The sequence below is a fragment of the Merops nubicus genome, unplaced genomic scaffold, assembly GCF_000691845.1.
Source record: "Merops nubicus isolate BGI_N331 unplaced genomic scaffold, ASM69184v1 scaffold10873, whole genome shotgun sequence".
NCBI lineage: Eukaryota > Metazoa > Chordata > Aves > Coraciiformes > Meropidae > Merops > Merops nubicus.
This window is the reverse complement of record NW_008599565.1, coordinates 1,765-17,185: the sequence shown is the minus strand read 5'-3', so window position 1 is coordinate 17,185 and position 15,421 is coordinate 1,765. Positions and strand designations below refer to the sequence as shown.

Genomic DNA, 15,421 nt, shown 5'->3' with positions numbered 1-15,421 from the left:
GCTGCCAGGATGCAGCCCTCAGCTAAGGAGCCCCAGCTTTCTCCAAAGAGTCAGCAGCATGGACAAGGGAGTGGGAATTAGGAACAGAGACCATGGCAGGGCAGTAGTAGTGACACATTGGTGTATTCACAACAACGTTTGCTTCCACCCCCCTCCACCCTGTCCCAGCCACCTCAATTATTTCAGCTGCCCCAAGCCAGATCCTGGGCCAGTTCCATTGCAGGGGGACCACAATTCCCAAACCACCCCAACCCACTGTTGGCAGAGGCATCACTTACATTGACTATAAAGGGCACAACCAGCATGACCAGGACAAGCTCCAGCTGGGGGTTTGGGATATAACCCAGGAGGATCTGCTGAAGCTGCAGAGGAGAAAGCATTTAGAAGCATTATTTGAACAGCTCTGTTGAGGTCTTCACTGCAAACTGGTTGCTGCCACGTATCAGCAGCCTGCTAGGTAGGGCTCTGCAGGGTTTGCTTTAGCCCAGCTCTTGGAAAGATTGCACAGGCTGTTCCTTTGGCTCAGCTGCCAAAGACAGGCTTTTGTACAGCTGAAGAAGTGAGTGCTGCTCCTCTTCCAGTTTAACCACCCAGAACAACTGGTGGGGCTTTCCTGGGACTTTCCTAAACTCCTTGGAGCCCAGCTGTGAAACAAGGACACCAGCCACATGTGATAAGCATGGAGAGGAACTCAGCAGCATCTCTGGATCTAGCAGTGTGTGCTGCTGAACAACAAGTTCATGTTGAAGCCAGCACTGTTGGCTACTGGTTAGAAGGACAGGCCCTTAAACAGATAATTGCTCCCAGATTGATGTCCAGAACTCCTCAGTCAATTCCCATCAGCCTGAGAGGTACTGAACTAAACACAGGCACTGTGTTGAAGTGCTCTCAGTACTGGAGATACCCATCACTCAGAACTGTTTTTTTAAAAACTCATCACACCTACCTGCTCCCATGTATGTGGCTACAACTGCCACAGGGTTATTAGTGTATTATTTTTTAGAAGATAAACTTGTGATCACAGTTACCATACAGAGGCAGTTTGGAGGAGGGAAGGACAGCACACTACTGGGATACTTCTTTCCAAATAACCTCTAAAAGTCCCCCTGGTTTAGGCACAGGATCAGGAAACACCAACATGAACTGACTTGACAAGATAATGCAGAAACCCTCTGGCAGAACTGAAGCAGCTCAGCTGCCAGACCAGCCCATTTTATCTTTCCAAGGATGGAGAAGAAAATTAAAGCATCATCTTATTCTACTAGCTTTTGACTAGCAGGAGAGCAGGCCAAAAGCCAAACTGTTATGAAAGTCACATTTCCACCAACTTAAGTAACAACTAATGACTACAGAGAGATGTCAACAAGTTGTAAGGATTAAAGACCAATGATGATGGGGACCACGAATAAGGTCTAACTGGCAAAAAATAAGCCACAACCGTGGCTAGAAAAACACAGCTCAGGAGCTTACCTTTGTCCAACCAGGGATAAGCAGGACAAGACTAATCACAGTCTTCTCAAAAACCATTATCAGCAGGTAGAGAATACACTGGCCAATCCAGGCAGCAGCTTGTGGAGGGTCACCTGGGAAAACAGCACATTAAATCTGAGACAGAGGAGAGGAGGAGACAGCCTTGCAGAAGAGTTGCCCCATGCTTGTTACCCAAGATGATTAGAGGAACAAGAAAGTGTTTCCCTATTGCAAGCTTTGTAGTGAGACAAATAATACTGAACTTAAAATTCATGGAGATTTTCTGTCTATAGTCGTAGGAGCACACGCCTAGGGCAGAAAAGTTTGGGATCCCTCCTGGGTCTACAAGTCATTACTCCATTGAAGATCAAAACATACCAACATCTAAGCTCAAATCTTTCTGGTTTAAAAAAAAAAAAAAGGAAGAAATCTGACTTGTATTAAAGAAAATTTAACAGATTGGCATCCTTTATGAGTTGCTGCTCATTTGGCACCTTTGCAAAGTGATGTAGAAAAATCAGTGCAGAAAGGCAACCTCAGTTCCATTCATGAAGACTCCCTGGATCAGGGCAGCTATTTGTCTTTCATACCACAGTTGTGCTTTTGAACCCAACTCATCTATAACTAAGGGAGCTCTCCCTCTTGAGACACCACACACACACACCACCACCAGTCTTTTGTTCTAGAAACTATTTCTCTTTTTCTTCTTTTTAAAGCTGATTCTGAAATGGGAGGTGGCAGTTATCCAGACCTCTGGTTCATTTGAAGGGCAAGCAATTAACAACAGACTTGACTCAAAAAGTCCTAACTACCTCCCAGATGCTAACACTAACTGTATTCATCTTCCTCCCACCCCACCAACATGCCTCTGAATCCACCATGAGGAGAACACCACCAAAACCCCTTTCATCTCCTTCCCCATTGCCTGTTCTCTCTAGATCAACTGCTTTGCTGGATCAAGTCCTACAAGTGTCCTACGAGGCAGGCAGCAGCTTCTGTAAAACTCACAGCTCTGTCTTTGCCTGAAGACAGGAAATTCCCTGTGTTTATCCAGCCACAGCAGCACTCACAGACCCTCCTGGGCTCTCGAGCAGTACCACGAGTGCCTAATGGAGAAACCATTCCTGGTAAGTCCAAGGAGACTAGATCAACCTTTATGTCTCTTGGTTTGGATGAGAAATATGTTCTTCTCCACTTGGTGGAAAGGATGTACAGAGCCTTGGAGATGCATTTTTTCCTCCCCCTCAGCCATTGGTGGGCATTGCCTGTATCCACCCTTGCTATGGAGCTACTTTGATCTGGATGGATAGAGGGACTGGAGGGGAGGGAAGCCCTGATTGTAAAAGAGTTCAAGTATCCCCTCTCCTGAAAGGACAGAGTACCAAAATCCTCCTTCAAGAAAGCTTCAAAGCTCAGAAAGCTCATCATCCTACTCAATCTGTTCCTTACAGGCATGTATTGCTTTGGGGCATCAGTTGTGATCATCAGCTGGGGCACTGTTTGCCCCTTGTCTGCTGATCTTTTGCCCAGATACCAGAGATCTGATTTCTTTTCACCTTGCCCAGCCTACAAGAGCCTGCAGAGATGGGTTCCCTCCACTTTTCCCCAACCCTTCCAGTGGATTGGAGCAGCCCACACAACCCCAGCTATTTTGACCAGAATGGCAGACTGAAAATCCTTTCTGCACCAAGACTAATCCCAGTAATATCCTCAAGAGAAGACACTGCTGGGCTGACTTTCCTTTGTACAAGAACCAGTCAGCGTCCTGCACACTCCTCTATAAAAAAAAAATCAATCCTTCATTAAAGACATCACCTGCAATTTGCTTCCTGCCAAGCCTTACCCACCCCATTGCCAGCAACACTCTGAACATTTCTGCTCACCAATTTCAACACAAGCAGCACAAGCTTTCAGTTCTAGACAGAATTAATTGGCTTTTTGCTGATGAAGTGGATGGCTGGTTATGTGATCCTTGCTGTCTGAGCAGGAGACAGGGGCTCTGCTGCTCTGGGTTTTAGAGCAATTCACTCAAAAAGAATCAATGCTAATTAAATATGAATGTTTCCAATGGGGCACTCCCCAAGTAGTAAGTAAAAGCATATTTGCATTGTTAACAACAGTAATGGCACCATATCTATTACATGGGCTTTGCAAGCGCCCTGCCAGCTGGTTATCACCTTCCCAGGCTCATCAGAATAGCTCAGCTCTGCAAAACTCAGCCACACTGTCTGGCTCAGGAAAGCTGTAGCATTTCCTCTGCCACTTGAATAGAAAGAGAACCCCTGGCAACGCTCCTCTTCAGCATCATCAGTCCAGAATTTGGACTCATGCAAGAGCACCCAAGCCCCTGTGAGAGGCTGATGCTCTGCCCCACTTCCCTCAGCACAGCAGTTGAGATGTGGCAGGGGGAGACAACACCAGCAGTTTGCAAAAGCACATTTCTCTAAAGCACTGTGCAAACCTCTGGGTGCAGTGACCAGCAGCACACAGCAGGATTTAGTAAGAGCTGGTGTCAACCAAGCCCAGCTCTAACGGGAGCTGCTCCCCAGTGAGGGCAGAACAGGTTTGTGTGTATATTTGTCCTTATTCTGTCACTTGGTAGCAACTTGCCAAAATATTTGCCTCGTTGCAAAGCTACAGCTAAGAATTAGAAGCATCCAGCTCTTGTCTCCATGTCAGAGACCTCCGAGTGATCACCTTGCACCCCAGCTACAGTTGAGAAGGAAGCAAAGGTGAGTAGAGGGCAGGACTGGGAGGCCAGGGCTGCAGAGGGGTTCCTGAGCTGGGAGGAGAGCAAGCAGAGAGTGCCAGAGCAGCGAGCAGCTGCACAGAGGGAGGGAGGAGGGAGCCAGGAAGGTTACGTGTGAGTGCAACCAGCAGAGCCCAGTGGATTTTGGAAAGCACACGTCTCCTCTCCCTGGCAAGCAACAGCTTAATGGGTGGTCTGCAGAGACAGGAGCAGTGTCACAGGCAGCTGGCAGCTAAAGGCCAGTGTGGGAGAGGCTTTGATGCTCCTGAAGCATGGACAGCCTCTCCTGGCAGAGTCAAGTGCCTCGTTGTCTTTGGCACAGGTTAGGTACAGCGGGGCTGGTTGCCCCATATCTCAAGATCAGCCAATCCTCCTACAAAACCCCAGGTTACCATCACCCATCAGAGCTCTGAGTACAAACCAAACAGGAAAAAACAAACACCTCCAATGTGTCCTTCCTGCATCTGAACTCTTCCCCTTTTGCTCTGTGTTGTCAGCTGTGCTCCATCCCCCGTGGGGAGACCCGAGCAGCAGCCACAGCACCCTTTGCAAGTCAGCTCTTCTGCACTGCACTCACAGTGGCTGTGTGGAACACCTCCCCTCTGACAGCTCAGCTTGCCCAAAAAACAGCAGACAGCTGGAGATCTCCCCATATACCTGTCCCCTCACACCCTTTTGGGGTAGGGTATCATTACCACTCCTTACAGGTATGGCTCTTAGCTCTGTATGCTGTGCATCTGACAGCCCTGGCCCTCAACAAGACATCTTTCCAGACAGGTTTGGGCTAACCAGGCTGGTACACAAACACTAGAAAAGACAACCTGCTTCCTAACCCAGCCCAGGCATGGACTTGCCCATGTCTCCAATGCCAATAGCTCCTTTATGCCCCCAAAAAACACTTTTAGTTTGAAAAAAAAAAGGGAATCAAATTGCTCTTGATTTTTCTGGAGGTTTGACAACCTCACTTTGCTAGAGAAGAATTTTTACTGTGCAAGTGCAAGATCCCACCTATGGAACTCCAGTTCTGAGACCAGAGGATAGAGCCATCTACTCTACCACCTTCAGCAGCTCAAAATTCTTACTGTTCTGCAACCTCTTCCTCTCCTCCTCTTCCACTGTGAGCTTTGTTCTCAGCCTATGGGATGAGATTTTTTTGTACAGGAATCCATCCTGGGGCACAGAATTAGACAGGACTTAATTTCCACCCCCTGACATGAAGATCAGAGGGTACCTCCACAGTAACTTTTTACTGCATCTTGGCCTCCTATGGACAAGAGGCTGCTCTGCTCCAGAATAACTCAGGACAAAGATGAAAGTGAAACAGGATGGCCCACAGGACTGCAAGGATGACTTCAGATATAAAGAGACGGTGGCTTGATTCCTCTTCACCAAGGAGCTCAGCTGGCTGCTCCTTACCTTAGCAGGTTTGAAGTCATCTAAGGACCATTGATGCACCTCAGAGTGACCATTCTCCAAGTCTAACTCACCACTAGAGACATGGTTTAGCAGTGGACTTGGTAGAGTTAGGTTCATGGTTGGATGGGATGATCTTTCAGGTCTTTTCCAACCTAAACAACTCAGATTCTAATGCCAGTAACACAAGTCACCTGATCTATTGGCATCTCATCAAGGAATGGGGAGTCTTTGGGGTGGTTCCTGGACAAACCCACGAGAGAGACTGGCCACATCTCCACCTTCCACAGCTAGGAAGCAAGGCTGGAGAACATGGACCAAGCCCAGCTAACCACACCCCTCATTTAGGTGCTAGCTTCCCCCAAGATGATCAGATGCAACTTAAGGTCTTCAGCAGATCAGGTGCTGTCCAAAGGTGCCCTGCTCCATGGATGGGAGAGGAATTTTACATGGAGTGTTTCCTTTACATAAATCTAGGTGAGTGCCTACAAGACTGTTTCTGTCACACAAGATTGACAGCTACCAAACCCCAATCAACTACCTGGAGGCCAGGAAAAAAAAAAAGAAAAAAATGCCCTTCTCTTTACTGTGTTCTGTTTTCTTGTAGGAGAGAGGAGAAGGATCTTTGCAGCTTCCACATCACACTGGTTAAGAGATTACATCTATTATGCTCCCTTTGCACACTTTCAGTTCCTTGTCCCCAGTCCTAGCTGGAAGGTAACCTCAGCCCTGAACATGGACTCTACCACCAACCTCTCCTTTTAGCTTAAATACTCTTTGCTCAGAGCTTCTTATGGTCATCTCCAACCCTGCCAAGAAACAAACATCCTCCTTGACCTTCACCCCAAAGGACGTACACGTTGCATTTAGCCTGTTCCCCTCCAGCACCATTGCTGGTGCTCCCCACCACCAGCAAAACATCCTTGCTGCAGACCTAGGACCACCAGTGAAGACCTAGGAGCACCAATGCCTGCAGCAACCTCCCCCAAACACCTCTCACATCTTCCCCTGGTGCGTGGGAGCTCAGCTGCTCCCAGAGCAAAAGCAGCAGGGCTGGAGGTATTTGAGTTGTTACCACACAACAGGATTAGCTTTAATCCAGGCTGTCTAATGTACCAAGCTGTCAGCAGGGCCCACGTGCTACTGCCAGGCAGCTTTATTTATGTTTTTTTGGGGACTGCGTGTGCACAGGGCAGGTAGGAAAAAGTTTAACCCCAGCCAAAGGGGAGGGTTGAGGGGGAGTGAGGAAAAGCAGTTATTTGAAAGCAGTGAAAGTTGCACTGGGTGGCAAAGCTGGGATAGAAAAAGTCAATAAAACCTTTTAGGAGATACTCAAATGGTACCTCCCAACCCAAGGGATCAAATTATCCATGCCAGGTATAGAGGAGGGTAAGGAATAGCAGTAAAGCATCTGAATTGCACAGAAATGTTCACTTGGAGGGCAAGAACAGGTTTTCAGAGCCTGGGACCTGACACAGAGAAGCCAGATGAATCCAGTGGACATCCCAGACCCTTTCTGCTATGTTCTACATCCAAAATAAATGGGAGTGTACAGCTGGAGTCAGTCCCCAGCTTGCAGTGTCACAGTCACTGCTCTGGGTCTTCAGTCCCTGGAGATGCTGCTGCAGTGGGGCAAACACTGCTGCTGTCAGCCAGAGGCAGGAGGGCTCAAAGGTTTGCCCAGAGTGAGGGTCCTGACCACACATTTGACCATTTGAGGATGATCCTCAGTCTTTTCCATACTTTCCCCCCTGTTCCTAGGGCTGGAGAGTCCTTCAGGTTAGAGCTATTTTCAGCAGTATTTCCTCAAACATCAGCAGCCAGCTCCCTTGGCTGCTTCAGGATGTGGGAAGATTTGTTATGGAAATCTTGTACAACATCACAACAGGGCCAAGAGCAGCCTACACAGGTCCTCAGTTAAACTCATCAGCTGGCACAGAGCATGTTCTCCTACAACTCAATCTGACCAGCAGAGTTCAACAGGCCACTAAACAGCCTTTAAAGGCCTCCAAGCAACATGCCTTTCCATTTCCAGACAGTGAATGAGCACAAAGCATCAAGCTTAGACTAGTCAGTGACTGCAGCCACAGTCATACACAAGTCAGCATCTGGACTGGCAACCAGAGAGGCATCTTCAAGCAAGACCATCCTCTTTCTCCCCAGGAGAAATTTCTCCCCATCATTTCATCATGCTCCTCTTCACTGTTTTACTTGCAGACTGCAGAAGCCATCTCTGAATGCAAACTCATACTGTTTGCTTCTACAAAACACTCCAGTATTTCTGAATTAATACTTTAGTGTCATTAGACAAACTGAACTGCCCAAACACCTCAGCCATTCAGAGGTTCCCTTTAGGGAGCTGCTCACTGCCATGGGAACGTGGGAGGGAGGAAGAGAGGGCTGGAGCAGTCTGGAGGTGGGACACATCAACATTTCCTCTGCTCAGTCTGTATGGACCCACCAGCACCTCCAAGATCTTGGGTATCCACCTCCTGAAAACTTTGCAGCTTGCACTTTGTTCTCCTCCTTCCAGAAGTCACCTTCAGGGAGAGCATCTACAGAGAAGCCCTGCTGCTGGAGCAATGGTGCACAGAGCATTTTGAGTTTGTCAGCTTTGAGTGAAGGCAACCATCATTCTCCAAAGCCTACTTGAACCAAGATGAAGAAACCACCTCTCCAGGCTTTGATCTCTGGAGCCAAGCATTCCCCATTAGCTGAGAAACAGGTTGTTCCTGGCTGCAGCAGGCTTTGGCCAGAGCTCAGGCAGTAGAGAGAATCATGGACTCACTATGGTTGGAAAGGAGCTCTAGGATCATCAAGTCCAAGAGGCTGATCTCAGAATAGCCGTCTCCTAGATTTTGGAAATAATAAAGTAATTGATTTTTCTAAATGCTTCTGGACAGCTGGAAGCTTAAAGCAGTGCAGATTTGGGTGATTTCCCTTCCTTTTGCTTCTCCACTAACATAGCTATTGCAGTCACCCAGAGAATGACCTGGGGCTGGGGAGACAAAGGTACCAACAGCAGAGGGGAAGGGGCTGCTGGGGCCCAAAACAAGAGGATAACTGCAGCAGTTTGCAACAGGGATGCAACCAAGAGCTGGGGAGTCAGGAAGGAGGCAGCTACAACAGGCTTTTTGCTGGAAGATGCAGATAGATGGGTGCTGGCTGTGCTGGGCAAAGACAACTGCTCTTCCCTGGTGGTTGAAGCAATGGCAGTTGTCACTGGAACACTGGTTTGGTGCTTCCCTAGTACTCTGCCCTTCCTCCTCTGCAAGAGAGGCTTCTGCTTCTCTGGAGAATTGAGGAAAGCAACACAGTCTGGTACAGCAATTACAGCAGAACATGAATCATATTTCTGGAGCCTGTATCAAACTGTACAAAGTTTACCAGCATCTTCCAAACCGTTTTGGCAGCTACTTAACCTGCCAGATGAGGACAGCAGTGTTCTCCTTCCCTGGCCCTACAGCAGCATTGCACTGGACATGTCACTTGACTCCTACATAATTTTTCCATTGTGGTCACTCTGGCCAGAGACTACACCAAGAACAGTGCTCAGTGGATGAGATTTAATCCCCAATTCAAGAGCTAAATTCAAGCAACAGCAGAGGGGTTTTTTTTTATTATTATTAATGAAAGCAAGATTTCCTCAGAGGATTGAGCTGCCCCAATTCAAGAGCTAAATTCAAGCAATAGCAGAGGTTTTTTTTTTATTATTATTATTAATGAAAGCAAGATTTCCTCAGAGGATTGAGCTGTTACTGTAGTCTAAGCCAACCTTCAGGAGGGGCCAGCTACAGCTCAACAGAAGTTCATTACTGCTCTATAAAGGCAAGCTGTCAATACAGTTTAATATTTCCTTGCTGCTGCTCAGCTGCAGACGTGGCTCACAAAGCTGAAGCTGCACCCTGGGATGGCTGTGGTGGAGCTTTGAGTCCCTGTTGCTCAGCAAGGGAAAAATGCCAGTCCCTGAACCAAGAATATCTGGATTCCTCAGCTGTCTCATCTGAATGTTTTTAGCAATCTGCCCTTGGTTCCTCAACTTTCTCAGGAAAAGCCATGTGGGGAAAAGTGGTAGACCCTGCCTGATGTATGCTGTAGGATGCTGAACCTGCTCTGGAAGCCATTGCAGCCCTTAAAGCCCCTCTGAGGTTTGGTGAGAGCCAGCCCTGCCACATCACATCACTTCCACTCATTTCTTGTCCTCTCATTCCCAGTCTGTAGCTGCTTTTGCTGCCTCCTCCTGTCCCACGACACATTCACACCCATTGACACGTGCTGAATGTGAGCCTGAGTAAGAGCTCACGAGTCACTGGGGTCTCCACACTCATCCCAGTTTGGTTCAAGTTCTACCAACTCAAGTAAGCAGACCAGCTACTGAAAAGACAAAGGAATGAGAGGACCTTCAGAACAGACCTAAGGGTTAAGGTCTTGAAGGTGGGAATGGGACAAGTATGAGCAGGATGTATGTTATCAAGTAAGACTGAATTAATCTTTATATTAGATGTAAAATAGGCAAAGGGTTCATTTTCTTTTTCCTTCCAGCTCTCGTGGAAGCTGAGGTCTTGAAGGTGGGAATGGGACAAGTATGAGCAGGATGTATGTTATCAAGTAAGACTGAATTAACCTTTATATTAGATATAAAATAGGCAAAGGGTTCTTTTTCCTTCCAGCTCTCCTGGAAGCTGGCTCTGCTCTTTCTGAAGAGAGGTGCTACCCTCTAGTGGGACTGGCTGAGAAAAGCCTTCCTGAAACTTTCTCTGTTAAAGCAGGGATGGAAGAGAGAAGCCAGATTCAGGCATGCCTAAAATTGGTGAGATTTTTAAAAAAAAAAAACAAAACAAAAAACACCAACAACAACAAAAAAAACCACACAAAACAAACCTAAAAAAAAAAACAAAACACCAGCTTCCAACCTCCCCACCCCAAACCCTAGAAGTCGTTTGAGAACTCAGTTTTGGGGCCAAGCTGTGTCCTGCTGACGTCTGCTACAGCCTGAGGCAAACACAAGAACAATTCCATGCTTTGAAGTGAGGGAATAGCAAAAAATACCCAAAAAGAATCATGGAATGTTTTGATTCAGAGTTAAAAATAATGAGCCGTGACTTTTTGTTTTCTTTTTAAAAGGGCAATGGAAAAAAAATAAAAATTGAGTGCATCATCTCTAACTCCTGACAGTCCCTTCAGGGACACGAGCAGAGTGGTTGCTTGGTGGTGTCACCTACTGAAACCAAGAGCCTGAAAGCAGCAGGACACAGGAGTATGAATCAATGTACAACCCTGCCAGAAAAACCACCTTAAGAGCATGTATTTTAAGTGTTAATCACCAAATCCTTCCACACAGCATCCTGTTGCAACAGCCCCTACTAAAAAGCTTACCCCCACCTTTCTTCTAGGTCCCCTTTAAGTACTGAAAGGCCACCAGAAGGTCTCCCTGGAGCCTTCTCCAGGCTGAACAAGCCCAACTCTCCCAGCCTGGCCTCATAGCAGAGGGGCTCCAGCCCTATGAGCATTTTTGTAGCCTCCTCTGGACCTGCTCCAACAGCAGGCTGCTCACATCTTCTCCCCAAACTGTAGTTTCTGCCATTTTTCCCCCCCCATTCTCATTTGCTGGGAGCAAACAAGCCACCTTTGTGCAGAGCAGTTGACACCTACCATATTCTCCAAAGACCAGGTACGTGCACTTCTTGTGCTGCACAACCCAAGAGACAACCTTCACACCAAGCCAGATCAGCAGCATCCCCAGCGTGGCATCAAGGATGAAATTAATGAGGTAGCTAAGGACAGAACAATCCAGATTTCAGTTGTGTTCTTAAGTGTTACTCACAATCTTTTATTTCAATATAAGAATCCATTAAAAAGAACCCAAGACTTAAGAAATCCCCACCTAATAGTCCAAGCTCACTTCCTTTCTCTTCTACTGGGTTTTCCTAATAGCTTTACCAGCAATTTCTTGGTTTATAAACCAGAGAAGGGAGCAATTTCTGGAATTTCCTACAAGAAAGTGGAAGCTTCTCAGACACCACAGCTGCTCTGCAAACTCTGCAGCAGAAGAGGCAAAAAACTCAATTTTCCTGAGCAGCTGCAAAGGGCTCCTATAAGCAAAGAAAGTCAGAAGGTCTTGGGAGAGGTGATGAGCCTTGGCTCAACAGCAGGCTTGCTGGGGTCCCCAAAAGCCCAGTTCAGGGTCTCCACTGCAGATCCAGTAGCTGAACCCATCCCTTCCAAATCTGGGCTCAGCTGGTTTGCTCTGCAGCTTTAGGTGTTCAAGGCTCACTGGACAAAGCACCAGGGGCAGGAAACTTGCAGGGACCTTCTGGGAACCACAGAGTCCAAGCTTTAATCCAGGGCTTGGTATTTTAATGAGCTCCAGAGGAAAAAGCTGTCGCTCAGACTAAGGTTTTCCAACCAGTTTTCCATCATTGGGATATTTTCTGCCAGGTCAGGCCAGATTTCTACAGCCTGAAGAGAACACCAAGCACAGAGGTACAGGAATGAACATTTCCTTCCCCAGAACTTGATACTGCCTCAGAATAAAGACACTGGAAACAATCTGCTTTTGAAATCCACTTTGAAAACACAACATTAAGTTTTTCTACATCCAAAGGCTCAGACCAGCTTCTTACAGTTTCCAGCTGCTGAGAGCAGAGCACTCCAACACAAACATGAAGCTCTGGTGGTTTATACTGGGCAGGCCATGTAGTGTATGAACATCAAAGCCCAGGGCTGTCAAGTTTAAGCTGCCTGGTTTGGGGTGACAAGTCAGGCAGCACAGGGAAATTTAAAACAATATATTAAAAAAAACAAACCTCAAGGGCACAGCATAGCACAAAAAAAGGTTTGTTTTTAAATAGTGTCTATTTAATAAAACAATGATAAATCGTTTTAGAGGCTATATTTAGTCCCAGCTAAACTTGTGTCTGTTTAAAGTTGTGTGAAGGTGCAGCACTTTATATAGATAAAAAGGAGATGGACCAGAAGGTTTTCAGCAGCATTTTGAAGCCTACAGGAGTTATTCAAATGAGGATAAAGTAGAGACCTTATCACTCTAGGACAACCTGAAAGGAGGTTCTAGTCAGAGAGGGTAGCAAGTGGTATAGGTTCTAGTCAGAGAGGGTAGCAAGTGATAAGGACAAGAGGAAATGGCCTCATGTTGCACCAGGGGAGGGTTAGGTTAGATAGAAGGAATAATTTCTTCACTTAAAGGGTTGTAAAGCCCTGGAACAGGTTGCCCAGAGAAGTGGCTGAGTTCCCATCCCTGGAAATAAGCTCAGCATGATTTATCCCAAGGTATCTTCAAACAGATCTGTTTCCACCACACATGGCATTTTCCAACAGGCTTGCTTCAGGCTTTTAGAGACATGGGGCAAATAAAAGCACCTTGTGTACTCACAGAGAGCAAGGGTCCTCTTCAGTGAGATCTGACAGAAAAACATTGGCAAAGTGGATGAAGAGGGCACCAATGGCTTGCTTGGAGGTGTCATAAAACCTGGAGAGGAGAAAGGCAAAAATATCCATACCCTGGAGCACCAGCAGCAGAGCAAGCAGCCAAGCAAAGGCTCTGCAGGGATCTGCTTTCCCCTAGGAAGCATTCCTGATGCCCAAGGAGTTGTACATGGTGAAAAAGGGCAGTTTAGCCAACTCCAAATGATTTTTAGAATACCACTTTAAGACCAAGGCCTCCCAAACTATTTTGGAGGAAAAACCAAACAAGGTTCTCTGGAGGAGCTAGGCAAGGGAATTTTACTTCTAGCACCAGCTTTGTAGGTTTCCTTAGAAAACAACAACAGAGCACTTCATGCCAGGCAGGATATTCAGAAGGCCTAGAAGACTGTTAGTAGGAAAGAAAATTATATGTACATGGTCTTTTCAAGCTCCAAATTAAAAATCTCACCATATCCTCCAGGGACGCCTCTCTTCCTCGGGTTCCTTAAATCGTTTCACTGCAAAGAAGATTACAGAGGTTCCATCAACCAGCAGAGCTGAACTGATACACGTGTGCAGTCTGTGCTGATCTTCAACACAAAAACAATCAAAAAAAAATCTGGGGGACCCTCAGCATTTGTCAGGCTGAAGCTGAACAAAGCCAGAGGACCTGGCTTCAGTCTAAGCAGGCAATGCCTGCACCCACAGTCAGAAGGACAAAGAGCAGAGGTGTTTGGGAGATGGATGGGTGCTTCTGGCAGCCTTCAGCAGCAGTATTTTCATGCCATGGGACCTAAGGGAAGCTCAGGAGGGTTCATCACTCCCCACCAACCAGTTATACTTGCAAGCAAACTGAAATTCTAGTAGTGGCAGTGAAATGAGAAGGCTCAAGAGTCCATTAAGGTTTTCAGCCACAGCAGCACAGTAAAACCATCTCCTCCTTGCAGCCAACAGGACCAGAGGATCTGGTGATATCCACTACCAGGGTACCAGCTTGGCTCCAAGCTTGTGCCAGCTGGTATTAAAACATTATAACATTTTACAATATCTTGCATGCCCACTGGCTACCAAAGTGGAGAGCAGCCAGAGACACGTGGCTTCAGCACCACCAAACATACACCCCAAAAGAGACACCTGAAGCATCTCTTCTTGCCTTAAAAAACATTCAAGGTGAGGTTGGACATTGCTCTGAGCAACCTGATCTAGCTGCAGATGTCCCTGCTCATTGCAGGGTTGGACTAGATGACCTTTAAAGGTCCCTTCCAACTCAAACCATTCTATGATTCTTTAAAGAAGTCACTCTGGCCATAGAGGAGTTTGCTCTTTGCAGTCCTTCACATTTGTCCTCCTCTGCAGAGTCCTCTGCTGCTGCCTGTTGCAGTTGCTGTTCTGAGTTTTCTGTAGTTACTACCTGGGGGTAGCAGCAAGCTGGAGTTGTACCTAGTTTTGCTTAGAGTGGGGTCTGAGCATTGTAGAAGCATCTCAGAAGGTCTTGGGTAGTTTGTCACAGAACTGATGCTCTTCTTGGGTTCAACCAGCTTTATACCTGCACAGACAGGAGAAGTCCCAAGTACCACACCTCATGCAGAAGTCAGTTTTGACTCTTTTGTTGTCATTCCAGCAAGGAGCCCATTTTAGAAAGTATCAACTACCAGGCCAAGTCTTCTCCCTTTAAACCCACAGGTAGTAATGCTCTGGAACAAGCAGACTTGGAAAAGGCTTCTCCACTACATTAGATTAGTTAAATAAACAAAAAAAAAACTAAACACAACAACATAACCCCCAAAAAAACCCCAAAGGGCATTCAGTGGCACTGTCTTGCTTTGTGGTAAGGCTGCCAATCAGAGGCAACATCTAGAGCTAGAGACATCACTGTTACAGCTGCTGCCTCCAAACCTCAGCAGACAGAAGGTGAAGAGCCCTGACCTCACCTTGGCTGCTGGAACCACTCTCCTCCCTCGCCAGTGCTAAGGAGCTCAGGACAGACAGCAGGTTCAGTTGGCCACAGTCAGTTCCCAACCACTCTGCCAGCTTCAACAGGATTCAGAGCTCAAAATAATGAGCTAGGACTTTTTTTTTTTTTTAGGGAAATGGAAAAACTATAAAAATTCAGTGCATCATCTCTAATTCCTGCTCACATCTCTGCCAGGCTGTCAGAGCAGTTGGTTGGTGGTGCCACCTAGTGAAACTAGGAGCTTGAAAGCAGCAGGACATGAGTATGAATCAACGTGCAATGCACAACTGCCAGAGAAACCACCCCAAGAGCAGATTTTGTGAGTGTTAATCACCAAATCCTTCTACACAGCCCCGATGTCCTCTTACAGACATGACTTTCCGTACTGCCTGCAGGAGGAGCAGGCACCAGCA

At 46.8% G+C, this 15,421-nt stretch overlaps 1 protein-coding gene across 1 annotated transcript in view; it reads right to left on the bottom strand.

The window, feature by feature from the left end:
- The window catches only part of LOC103770184 (transmembrane protein 110-like), a gene marked incomplete at both ends in the record, with an annotated part of 16,080 nt that extends 995 nt beyond the window's left edge, over positions 1-15,085 (bottom strand). Inside the window, 6 exons of the mRNA XM_008937433.1 lie at positions 279-362; positions 1,471-1,583; positions 11,285-11,406; positions 13,023-13,118; positions 13,524-13,644; positions 14,986-15,085. Of these exons, the coding sequence (XP_008935681.1) occupies positions 279-362; positions 1,471-1,583; positions 11,285-11,406; positions 13,023-13,118; positions 13,524-13,644; positions 14,986-15,085 (636 nt within the window). The remainder of the gene's footprint in view (positions 1-278; positions 363-1,470; positions 1,584-11,284; positions 11,407-13,022; positions 13,119-13,523; positions 13,645-14,985) is intronic.
- Between the last annotated feature and the right edge of the window lie 336 nt (positions 15,086-15,421).